The sequence below is a fragment of the Apteryx mantelli genome, chromosome 6 (genome assembly GCF_036417845.1).
Source record: "Apteryx mantelli isolate bAptMan1 chromosome 6, bAptMan1.hap1, whole genome shotgun sequence".
Taxonomy (NCBI): Eukaryota; Metazoa; Chordata; class Aves; order Apterygiformes; family Apterygidae; genus Apteryx; species Apteryx mantelli.
This window is the reverse complement of record NC_089983.1, coordinates 6,722,352-6,735,295: the sequence shown is the minus strand read 5'-3', so window position 1 is coordinate 6,735,295 and position 12,944 is coordinate 6,722,352. Positions and strand designations below refer to the sequence as shown.

Genomic DNA, 12,944 nt, shown 5'->3' with positions numbered 1-12,944 from the left:
CTGGGAAGAAAATAAAGTGCAGAGCAAAACCAATGTATACTGGCCAGCAAACAAGGCCAGCTGAAATTTTCTCAACTTAGGCTATCTCTGCACTCACCTTAGAGGGGGCAGAGGATTTTAGGGACTTTGTTACAGGGTACTTGAGCTTGGCCTTATGACTTTAACAGTAAGAACAAGCAGCACTTCAGAGATGAAACCTTAGACTCCATGAAAAACTGCCTGTAAAAACCAAATGCCTGCAAAGACCGTGCACACCCTGTAGGGGGTGTATGTAGGTCACTAACACTAAAGATGAGATATTTACACCCAGATGATCTGAGTGTAGCAAATTCTGACGTAGGAGCACAGTCTGGGTTATATACTCTTGTAGAGAGCTTGCTGATGAAGGCATAGCACTTCTGTGACCCGAATGAATACATCTCCAACTCAAATATTTCTACAGGACATTGCAGAATAACATGCAAACAAGCTCTTACAAACCTCAGTGAGATTAGGATGGAAGTGTGTGGGATGGGAGAAACAAAACTATCTGTGGGGAAAACGGGACTTAAAGAAATGAAACAACCACAGTGAAATTACAGTGTGTTCCCAGTGCTGTTACCTTCTGTCCATCAGTGCCGTTCCGGCCTGCCAAGCCAGCAGCACCCTAGGATCAAGGGGAAAAAAAGAGGGATCAATTATCTGTTGGAGACATTCAAAGGTTCAAAGTTGGAACAACAAGCAAGGTAGAAAAGGTCCTTTCTTACCCTTCGTCCGTCAGATCCAATCTCGCCCTGGGGAAAAGAGAGGACAGGAGTCAGCCAGTCTCCCAATATCATGCTCATCACAGCCATAGGACCATGTCCCAGGGAAGAATGGCTAGGCTCACACAAAATTTCCTTCTGGTTCCTTAATTTGTGTGTAAGGGGACTGTGGATACTCAGACACAGCGTTCTGTGCAAATGACTCTGCAATCTCTTTGTCACTCCCTGCTCTGCAGAAAAAGAAGCTGGTACCCATTTCTCCAGGGAGTTCCTTGACTCATATTCTCCGCTGACCAGACCGTCAGCTGGTGCAAAGTACTGTACTTCCCCTGATGTCACAAGGAGAAGAGTGATCTGCACCAGCACTGGATCAGCCTTTGCTTTAGTTTGTTATGAAGTCACTCAGTGTGGTTTCTCCTCTCAGGCTGGAAGATCTACCTATATTTTTGAACATCAAATGCTGGAATTTAATTGGCTACCTCACTTCCCAAGTGGCTTAGCAAGAACATCACAATGTTGCAAGACCATGAGAAATGCCTGAAGGAGGACACAAGCCTCGAGAGGCCCTGGGAAATCTCTCCGCATTTCCTCAAGCACTTATTAATAGGATTATTATTCCCACAGCCATGGCTAAACTCTGAAACAAACATCCCTTCATTACAACAAACAGATGCCCTCTGGCCCGGCGACCAGACACACCATTAGAGCTTTTTTCTCACCTTTTCTCCTTTCAGTCCTGGAACACCCTAGAGCAAGACAAAAAGAAAAGAAGAAAAATGCTCTGTTAGTGCTTGGGGACTGGAGGCAGGGGAGGCAGCAGGGACAGCAGACACACAGGGGAACTCAGAGGTGAGTAGGAGATGGGCAGGTCGAGAGGGAGAAGCAGAGCTCTCCGCACCACTGAGGACAGACACATGCCTACTTACAGGCAACGGCTGGATCCCAGTGTTGCCCATGCTTTCCAGAAGGAATACCTGGCAACAATTCCTAAAGCCATATCAAGTGCCTGAATCAAAGCAGCCAGAGTTATACAACCCCTTGAGTGCTAGTCAGAGGACTTTGGAGGAGAAAGATATGCCAGGCACCTGACTTTGAAGATGGTGGCATTCAAGCATGCAGTTGGGGGACTGACTGATGGGTGTCCTCTACTTTCAGAAGGGGAGGGACAAGAAGGGAAGCAATATTGAATGGTGGGAAATTAGCTTGAATCTCCCCCTGCTTTACAAAAAAAAATAAAAAAAATGCAAAGAGCTCAGTCACTGGCTATATGATTCTTACCTTTGGACCAGGGTATCCAATTGGACCTTCAATACCTGGGTCACCCTTAAAGAAAGGAGAAACAGAGAATTAACTAGGGCACAATACAGATACAACTCCACTTAACACTGGAAGAACACTGCTAACTGCAGCAGAGGGAAGAGTTTCCATAACTCACCTGTCGTCCCTTCAGACCAGGAGAGCCTGGTTCACCCATGTTCCCCTTCGCACCCTAAGAACAAAACAAACCATAAGTCAGGGCTTGGTGTTGACTGTAAATAAAAGACAATTTCTGCTAGCATCAGGCTCTCTTTGGCTGCTCCTAGAGGGTCTCCACTAGCGTGCTTGTGGAAGTGGACCTGCTTTATTCCAGGGAAGGCAGGGGAAAGGCTGTATGGGAAGGGTAACTCACAGCCTGGCTCAACAGAGGTTGGAGCATGCTGTGGATTTTGGTAGAATGAGACACCCTGCACACACGAGAGTAGCAAATCCTACTGTTGAGAAAACTTCTGCCTTGCTCCTGCTGTCCCAACACAGATTCTCATGTGTCAAAGGGCAAGCTAGCCATGGTGAACATGGCTGATGCTAGGATGTTGCTCTACACTGCTGCTGGTGCATCATCCTCAGCATGGTCATGAGGAGACATGAGTGCTGGGTGTGTGCTCCACTCACAGCAGCAGTACAATTTCCCAGGGCCAACTTAGACACTGCTACATCTGTGAAGACTGCTGCAGTTGAGGTGAGGAGATCTAAGGACTCACACAGTGTCTGTGACAGGCGCTGGTATTACTCTTTTCCCATAGGTTAGGACAACTTACCTTCTGCCCTCGGTATCCCTTGGGACCAGGTGGACCTGCAATCTCCAGGCAGCTCATCTTGTAGCACTGAAAAATACCAAATTAAACAGGAGGTTTGCAGCAGCAGGTTGCCTTTCATTTCATGTTCTGAGCCAGCATGCACCAGCATGCATGGCTGTGTGCACCAGGGCTCTCTGCTGCCCACGCATCTCTTCCACTGATTGCAGTGGTAAAAACTGCCCGTGATAAACTAGTAAAAAAAGTGATCCCGTGGGATCACAGTTCAGGCAGCAATAAGCATGCTGAAAAATCCTACCCATAAATTAAAAGCAGAAAGTTACCACAAGCACATTCATCTCTGTTTGGCTCTGGGCCCAAATCCAAAGAACAGGACTGTTAAATGTCAAGCAAAAGGCATTCTGAGCTTGATGTTCTGGGGCTCTCAGTGGAACTCACATGCATTTTGGGGCCTCATTCTGCATACACCTCTCTCTGTGGGCCAAGGCCCATCCACATGAAATCGGCTTTCATTAACTTTAGATTGCAGACCACCTACAAAATATGTCTCCAAATCCAAAATGATGAGATGAGGCCCCCAGGGAGATAAAGTGAAGAGTTCACTGATGTGAGGGAAATCACAGGGGTGGGGAGGCAGAAAGTGCAGTATCCAGTCCAGTATCTCATTTTAACTAGTAGGTAAGATGACTGGTTCCCAGGCCCTGCGCTGGCTTCCACAGGCAGGCAGAGTTCCTGTCCTATGCAGCTCAGAGTATAATCAGGCCCACTCTTTTGAGGTACTAGCTGGTCTTCTCTAAGCAAGGAAGCTTTAACCTGTGTTTCGTGGAAATGGCATAAAGATGCTGCTCGCTCACCTCTCCATAGGCTTCATGTTTCTGCAAAGGAGAAAACAGGACAGACAGAATCAGTAAGAGAGTTAGCTCCAAGAGGAAAACAGCATCACAGCCATGTGTCTCCCCTTGGAGATGCATGTTACAATCAAGAAAAGAAGGTGGTAAAGGTCCCACAGCTTTAAATGTGCCTGAGTAGAGTCCCCGATTAGCAATGTCTCACAGATTGGGTCTTAAACACCATTCTGATACCTGACAGGAGGCTCAGAAACCCTCACTGATCTCATTTCTGCATGCTTTTTCGGGTGGTCCCAGGCTTCTGGGAGACAGCATAGATCTGACCTAGTGCAACAGACATCATTCGGATGGCAGCCTAACCAGAAATGCTGGGGAATAGAGGTACAAAACAAGGAGTCCTGGTTAAGCACCTAATCAAAGAAATCAGATGTAGTCAAGACTCCTTTTGGCCTATAACTGCTGAAAGGACATAAAAAAGGAAGAGAAACAAGATGGAGGCTTTCCCCTGTTACAGGCGCTCTACAGAGCTCTGCTGAAACCCACCACAAGTCCTCTCAGAAAGCATCCCAGCTTTTCATGCACTGTTTCTCTTGTCACCCCTCCCTGGTGAGGCGACCCTGCTATCCTGTTCCCCAGAAGGGAACACAGGCATGGGGACTCTGCATGACTGCTTAGGGTCTCCCACGTCTCAACCACGTACCTTCACTACTGACCCAGCTTTTTTCATTGCTGGCACTGTTTGGTGGACCCTTTTATATGCTTAATGCTGAGCACCTGCCTCTGAGGACTCTCCCTAACCCTCTCTCTCCATCACACCATTTTGGCTCCCCCCATTATACTCTCTGTCCCCAGTTCAAGTAAGAAAGAGCATCTGGGGCAGCATGGATCAATGGCACTTACCATGACTTGGATTATCCTGTCTGTAGTGTTCACATCAATGTCAAGGGTGTCTTTCTGTGTGATGGCATAGTTGTTGCGATACAGCTCATGTGGCAGGTTGGCAATCTCCCGTAGTCCCTGCTCATAGACATTCTCACTGGGGGCCACTGCAAAGAGCTTGATCCCCATGTCTCGCGCCCTCTCAGCTTGCATCTTCATTCCCCCGCAGGGACTGCCAGTTACATGGCCATCCGTGATGACCACTGCAAAGTTCACACCAGGGGCCATCTGGCTCTGGATCTGCTCTGTCATGTTGGAGATAGCACAGTCTGTGAAGGTGCCCCGGCCAAGGTAATTAATAGCATACAGCTTGGTGAGGTATGTGTCTTTGCTGCTTGTTAAAGGGCTGTAAATTTCCACCACGTCTGAGTAATGAAGTCCTCCAAACCTCCAAGTGATGGAGACTTGGTTCTGGTAGACCTCATTCTCCAGTTTGTTGATAAACACAGGGATGAACCGCTTTATTTGATCCACAAGGCTCTGGATAGGCACAGTCTGAAGAGCAACACTCTCTGAAGTGTCAATGATGAAGTACACATTGATGGGGCAGTCCCTCTTTTCTGCATGGAGACAATGATGTGTCAGAGCACTTTATGTAACATTGCATCCCCTTCTTTAATCCCCAGGAATACGGACTGCAGAGTTCGAATTAACAGAATTTTGAAAAGAGCAAACAACAGCACAAGGGATGAGATTCAGATTCCTGTGAGGGTGTTGCAACTGTTACTAATCATACGTTATTTCCACCTGGATTGGAGCAAACTGATTAAGTCCCTGATTTGAACTGAGAAGAGCAAGGATAAGACCCTTGCTCTCCTATGCTTCACATGAATGCCCTGACTGCTACATTGCTGGTTGCTCTCTCCGAGCTATGGACAATTTCAAAAGGACCATACCCAAGTGCAATACTGGAAAAAAACTAGCTCTAGCAGTAATATCTGTATTCAGGTCAGAAGATTCTTTAGTGTCAAGGACTTCAAAATCCTAAGATTTACTCTATTGAATCAATCTTGAAAGTCTTGCTATTTTCTGTAGTTAGGCTGGGCATATAAATAAACTCCTTCACATTGCAACTAAAAAGTGCTGAAATCATCAAATTCAAAATAGATTATTTTTAATATCAGATATGGAGCTCAATTCTGGAGATTTATTGGTATTTAGTATTGCATCAGTTGGGAGAATCCACCACTGGCAGATTTGAGCTCTTCATTTCCTAACTCTCTGCATTCTAATGCAAACTCAGAAATGAGGGTTTTGACTGATGGTGTTTTCTACATAATGACAGATCACTATGCCAGGGTGCTGCCCAGGAGCGCAAAGGAACAGATGAAGTATAACATGCCAAAGTTAGTTCCTTGTGAATAGGCTCTTGAACTGAGGATGGTCACAGCTTTCCATAAAATTGCTACCTACAAAGGAGGGAGAGAGACAACCAAATTATCTGGTTAATACCTGCACAGGAGGTAGGACTGATGTCTCCAGAATCCTCATCAAACTGAGCATGGAGAGGAACTAGTGCCATACAAAGAAGAGTGGAAAAAAAGGCTTGTTGGAACATCTCAGCAGTTCCTCTGGATATTTAAATGCCTGTAGGAAAATACAAGTAACCTGTTAAGCACAATATATCACCTCCTAGCCCTGCTGGGTACATGCAAAGCCAGCCAATGCTCCTTGTAAACCCTGTGCAGTGACCCTTCTATTCATATATGACCTCTTCATCATTGTGATGCAAAAAAAGGGATGGATCTCTGGACCCCTAATGTAGATTTTTATATTGATTTGAAAGCTAAGTAACTTCAAAAATTTATTTTGCTGGAGTCTGGTGCAAGTGATTTAAAAGTACTTTAGCTCCTCTGTCACTCTGAGGGAGGGATCAGGTGATGGAGCTGTAGACAGCACGTCAGGAGCTTCTGATTCCACTGTTACTCTCCAGATGTAGTCCAGCTGCCCCGTAATCACATCAGTTCCAGTGACATCACCCCAGACCCACATGGATGTAACCACCTGCACTCATTACTTCACCTGCTCAGCAGGCACACAAATGAAGGAGTGCAGCAGGCCCCTTCTGCCTCCACCTTGTCATGGTGATGCCTGCACATACCCTAAGGGTACAAAATCCCTTGCTTAACAGGGCTGCTGTGTAGCATGCACAACCCATGGGGTGAAGGTATGGATAAACAGGTATTTGAGGAAGAGCATAACTTTAGTATTCAACACATCACTAGGTCTCTAAAGTCCAGCTGCACATGTGAGTACATTCTGTGTAGGGTTATGATAACTTAAGCAGCAGGAAAAGTGAAGATCTAGTCTTAAAAGGCCTAAGGGATGCATGCAAGTGTCCACAAGAACCCAGGAGTTGAAAAGATATTCCAAGACAAAACACAAGCAACAATTACTATCAGCAAAGAATATGGAGGAAGAAGCTATCTTGTCTTTATGACTGCAGGACACCTGTGCTAGCATGGCAGCGTCATGGCACACAGGCAACATACTAGCATAGCTACTTTTCTGCTTGGTGGTCAGCTCAACACAAGCCAGGCAGTAAGGGATATGTGTCATCTGTGTTATGAAAAGTAGGCCTGAATGAACTCCAGAAAGAGAGCTGCTTCCTTAAATGTCATTTTCTGGTAGCTCTTGGAGGAGTCCAAGGCCTGAATGGACATGAGAGCACATTCATCCTCCCTTGAGTGGGGTTGCGCTGGCAGTGCAGGGGGAGCGTGTGCAGCTAGCTGCTGCCTTAGGTGCATTAGAAATGGCATTACCTGAAGAACACAGATAGCTCAGTTCTGACAGCATCTCACTAGACCACCCTCTCTGTGTAGCTAGTGACCAGCTATTCCCCAGTGAGATGTGTCCCATTTCAGTTAACAGTGAAAACTGCAGTGTGTCACAGGATTCTGCAAACTGGTTTACGCTGGAAAGGCCTCTTCCTATCAGTGCTGACGTTATCCTTACAGCAGTGACAGCTTTCCTCCTTACTAAGGTCTGTGCATTTGCCAACAAGCCTGAAAGAGCCAAAGCTCAGGTGGGATTTTAGACAGGGAAAGAAGGAACCCACAGCCTTTGGAGAACTCCAGGAGAGGGACAAGAGGTACAGAGATCAGAAGGCTTCAGCAGCACCAATTTGAGGTGCCTCACACATGGCCCAGGAAAATCTCTAATGGTCAGGGCCTCTCACATACCTCCAGCTCAGCACCCAAATGCCCCTGTTGAGAACTTTGACTCTGGGTCCTTTCCTTTCCCCTCCAGCAAGAAGCTCAGAGAGGCTGCAAAGCTATTCACCAAAAGACCTGAGTGTGGCCTCATGAAGTCCCTGTGTAGGTCAGTGTGACTCAATTTGTATTGTGCTGCAGAAAACAGAATAGATGTTGTAAGTATAAAATACTTATTTTAATGTTAAAGGGGCATTTTGGCTAAGATCAAAGCTTCCTCACTCTGCCCTTACTACAAGCTTTTCTCATCTTATCTGTCCTCCGCAAAGCAGAGCTGCAGGAGATCTTGATTTCTTGAAAGAAATAACAGCTTTGTGCCTTTAGACAGAATCATTTTAAAGCCAGTCCTTAGTGATTACGCAGGAAGCTGGACACATCACTTTTTGGAGAGACTGGGAATACTGGAGGTTTTGGCCAAGTATCTGACTCACAGATCACAGTATCCCAAGTTTAACCAGCTCCCTTCCTCCTGCCATATGTGTGGGTGAGAAAGGCACAGTGCAGAAGAGCTTCTCTACAGGCAGAGTCACACGGATTAGAGAGAAGGCAGTTAAAACTACACAGATAACGATGTCAGCTCTGGCACAAGACTGCCCTTGCCCACAGCTCTCACGACTTTATACTGTATCAGTCAAGCACTACGGCCTTTGCCACTGCACAGACAGAAAAGCAATACAGAAAAACTACATCTCAAAACACTGGACATATGTCACTTCTTTGCTATCCCACTACACAAAATCTTCTTTATTCCACTATACTGCACAGTCTCTCTCTCTCTCTCTTTTTTTTTATAGTTTTTTTTTATTTTTTTTTAGTTGTTTTTTTTTTAGGTTTGCTGCCCATGACAGCTAGCGGCACGTGCTGCTCTGTCCACTTCCCATGTCAACGCCCATATCCTGGTCCTTCAAGCAGTACCTATCTCTCTCCATTTCATCCTTGCCCTCATGCCAGCCAAGCAGTCATTTCCAGCACAGCCCTATCCGTTCCCTTCTCAACCTCAGCTTTTAGGGCAGTGCCAGGGACTTTCCACAAATGTGAAGCATGGAGCAGGAGCTGGAGGGCTGGACTGAGAGTACAGCATTCAGTTGAAAGGTATACACAGGTCCTTCCCCACACGTTATATAAATTGTTCACAGATCTCAGCACATGGAGCCACATTAGCCTTCTGCTATACCAGAATTTGGTGACTTTATTAAAAGTAAATGGATCGAGGGGGTGAAGGTTGCTGGAGGCCTCTCTCTCCATTTAAGGAATCTCCTAGTTTGGGCTGGGCAATGGTGCCTATTCTGTCATCCTCACAGTGTTACCAGCTGTTGTGATTCTATTGCAAATCTTGTAACATTTGACATTTCCCTTAGAGCCCCAGCCCCTGCTGTGACGTGTTCAAATGGAAATCTCAGATTTCACTGACAAAAGGGTGTATTTCAGCTACTGCATTTTCTGGATGTTGGAGACAATTTTTGAGCAGTGACAGGACAGAAAAAAAACACAGAAAGAGCAAACTGAATATTATGATTTTGGGAGCTGACTCATGATATCTGAATACCTGGGTTTGCCCATGCTGTTCCTCCTTGCCCTCTCTCCCTCCCTCTGCAAGAGCAGGACCAGGGTATTGTAGGAATAAGGCCTCATTTCCATCTCTCAGCATTTGTACTGTTAAGTGATACATCTCTTCCCCCATGAGAAAGATATACAAAATGCATGCAAGGGAAAAACCAGGGAAACTCCAGAAATGGTTTTAGGTACCCTAAACAGATTAGGGGGGCATTAGGCTGTGTTAGGGGCTATGCTTCCACCTGATGCCTCAAGTGCTCAGCAGAAAAATGTATGGCCTTGACCATACATCAGTAGTGCCCTTTAGTGTGCCTCTTGCTCCCACACTCAGATCCCAGGAGACCTGGTCACTACCCACACCATTGCAAATCTATATGAAATTATCTACACAGAGCCCTGCAATAATGGTGGTCTTGCAGGAGGCCCCAAGTTCTTTGCTTGTGGGTACCTCTTCCCACCGTGAACAACTGAATTAAAGGTAATATTATGGCAAATAAATGACTTGCAATGACTCTTTCAAACATGCAGATGCTTTTGGTTTGTTGCACACTCACAACTGACTATCTGCACAATCTCACTGGGGGAGGGTCTCTTATCTCATAAGGTAGAGGGGGAATTTCCTGCAAATACAACTGACCTCATCTTTCATGGTGCTCCAGAGAGCAGAGGCAGCTTATCAGATTTTGACGCACTAGAAAGTCCATCTCAAGTGCCTGGCCAGGCAGGCCCATGGTCTGTCTTATTGCACACACTGATATGCCTGAAGTTCCTCCTGGTACACCTTATTTTTCTCCTTCAAAACTACAACACCTATTATAGCTGAGGAAATTGTTTTCCTGAATTTACAAAAATTCAGGTGCTCCCCATTCTAAGCTAACTTTGTTTGCAAGGAGCTTATTTAAGGCCACCAAAATTGTGTCACTATCAAGAAAGCAAAATTACACTAGCTATGTAGACCAAATTTTAAAACTGCACTGCTGATCTGTCATCCACCCAGTCCCAACTTTTTTCATGGTCATGACCAATGGGTAGTGCCTGTGCTGCTATCCAGATGTGTAGACAGCATTTTGCTCTGCCCAAACACTTGTTAAGTTAAATAAAACAAGAAGAAAGTGTGTCCCATTTGGAAAAAAAGCTCATATAAATGCACATACTCTTTCTCATTCATATGCACACTGTATTTGCACATTGCATATGGAAGGAATTTCAATGTTTGTCACACTCCCTACCCAAACACATCCCATAGCTTTAATCCTTGGGTGCACCATCCGTTGGGACAGTTTCCTTCCAGTTGCAGGGAGTCCAGCCCTTTTACAGATATCCTACTGCAATTATTACAGGACTTAAGCCAGTGCAAAGTACACAGAAAGGAGGCCAAAGTTGTAGAAAGGTTGGTTGCAGCTGGGAAAAACAGCCTCCGCCCGGATACTGTCCCACTCTCTGCAAGAATGGTCTCCTTCCACAGGACAGCACATGCCACTGCTGTTGAATATTGCAACCACTCTTGCATGCTCATAACCACCAGCAAACTGCTGGAACTTCAGTAGCTGCAAACCAGAAACAAATACACACTTCAATTTACAGCACTAATGCTGTAAATTGTAATGTTCAGAAGTCAAAAAGAGCTACATAAATAGCTGTCCCGAAAAACCAAGCACAATGAACTCTGCAGGGATTTGCTAAGAGGCTGTTGAAGTCAAAAAAGAGAAGAGCTTGTGCAAATGAAATTCAGCATAAGTAGGAGACACAAATTACTTGTTAGTCTAATCTGGAATACATACCTTTATTCCTGAGTTTTTTAAAACCACAGAAGAGTCATATAGCAGATCAGTCACTGTGCTTCACGGCAGCAGAAAGATACCATGCTGTTAGTGTAACAGACAATAACCTAATTGTGCCATAACTGATTAATTCAATTAAGTCGCACTACGGAAGAATTTGGTTCAACAGGTCTTCAGAGAGGGAGTTTCTAGACCTCTGGCCCTGGCACATGAGAATCTATGGTTCAAAATACCTGTACCTGGAAAAAAATCTTGCACTTGGAAAAATGCCTGAACTTTCCAAAAGCTGAAAAGAACACAAAAATATCTACCCTTTTACAGCAGATACTGTCTAAACACAACATGCTTGAAATTAGCAGCTTGTTTGAGAATCTTTGAGCAGTGGCAATAGCTGTGTAACCCGCAAGGGCACAGGCTGAGATTTCAAAAACTGGTTCTTTTGTTCTCATCTGAAGAACCCTCAATAGCTGCACGAATGCTATAAAAGAAGAAAATTCCCCCTACCTGGAAAACAACTTCATCAAAATTTCTTCCGAAAAGCCTCAGGAACGTCAAGGTGATGACTTTGTGGAACTGCTCATATCAAGAAGGCTTCTGCATCTTCTGCTGGAATGGTCGGCTTCCCTTTTTTGGGGTGTTCTGGGTGTGTATTTTTAGGGAAGTGAAGAGGATCGGTTGGGAGTAGCAGAGGCTTCTCCAGCTGAGTTCCTCTATTCCCTTGCAGACAGGAAACTGCCTTCTATATTTCTCCTCCTTCAAAACGTGTCAGGCAGTGCCTAATTTGTAATGACTTCAAACATCCACGGAGAGTCACTGTGGGTCCACCAACATCTCAGCATGGACCCCTCCAACACTAGTCCCTTCTGAGGGTGCACACTGGGGTGGGGCGAGGTTGTCATGTTTGGAGCTGAAAAAAATTTTTTAAACAAGCTGGAAGAAGTCATACTTTTCCATGATGAGGCCCCTTTTTGTGGTTGGTCTTGCTGCCCCACATATTTATACCATCAAATAGTTTTCCTCTTTCTTTCACCCTTCCTCCTCTTCCCATATTGGTAACGTATCCTGAGTGGAACAAATAAAATAAGAACGTTTCAAAAAAGAATAACTTGCATCTTAGCCTTTTCAAATATTCAAGCCTTACCCAGGCACTGCGGAGACATCCAAGTCTGAGTATTACCTCTTTCTATTGATTCATTTCCAGTTTTTTATTTCAAGAGTAATTTTTAGCACAACTAAATGAAATATAGGGGCATATGTCCCAACAAAACATGGAGAACAGTGAGGACTTTCAGGAAAATGGCACATTATCCGCTGAGCCATAATTTTCTGTCTCCAGTCTTTAGAGCCACATGGGCAGCGTAAAGGGACTAAAATTAGGCCACAGTTGCCAGACAACCCATGTGGGGAAACCAAATTTAACTCTCATTTAACTCTACTGACTCCCACATAGTTGCAAAAGTGAAGAATTTGACTTGAGAGATCTCAGAGTAAGTTGCTAACCTGCTAATCCTGATCTATAAGACCATGTTGCTCAAACTGTTTGCGTATGTGAAAAATGTCTGAACCACCAGCTTTGAACAATAAAAAAATCCAATTCTGTGTTGGTACTAGTGCTTAAAAAGCTACATTTCTAGAGCATCTTCTGTGTCAGTGTCTTCATCAGGATTACTCAAGTAGCACCTGCAGGTACCACAGCTATAAGCTAGAATTTTAAATGCCAGTTTCCCTATTCATATCAAAGTACCTCGACAGATGCAGGAATCATTCTGGAGCAAGTGGCTGCTGAAGAATAAGC

General features: G+C 45.0%; 1 protein-coding gene across 1 annotated transcript in view; it reads right to left on the bottom strand.

Annotated features, from left to right (window-relative positions):
- Positions 1-11,858, bottom strand: part of COL6A2 (collagen type VI alpha 2 chain) — a 33,909-nt gene extending 22,051 nt beyond the window's left edge. Inside the window, exons 1-10 of the mRNA XM_013939840.2 lie at positions 11,654-11,858; positions 6,055-6,189; positions 4,564-5,162; positions 3,670-3,690; positions 2,819-2,884; positions 2,179-2,232; positions 2,022-2,066; positions 1,463-1,489; positions 747-773; positions 602-646 (exon numbers count right to left, since the gene is read on the bottom strand). Of these exons, the coding sequence (XP_013795294.1) occupies positions 602-646; positions 747-773; positions 1,463-1,489; positions 2,022-2,066; positions 2,179-2,232; positions 2,819-2,884; positions 3,670-3,690; positions 4,564-5,162; positions 6,055-6,160 (990 nt within the window). The 5' untranslated portion in view covers positions 6,161-6,189; positions 11,654-11,858. The remainder of the gene's footprint in view (positions 1-601; positions 647-746; positions 774-1,462; positions 1,490-2,021; positions 2,067-2,178; positions 2,233-2,818; positions 2,885-3,669; positions 3,691-4,563; positions 5,163-6,054; positions 6,190-11,653) is intronic.
- Between the last annotated feature and the right edge of the window lie 1,086 nt (positions 11,859-12,944).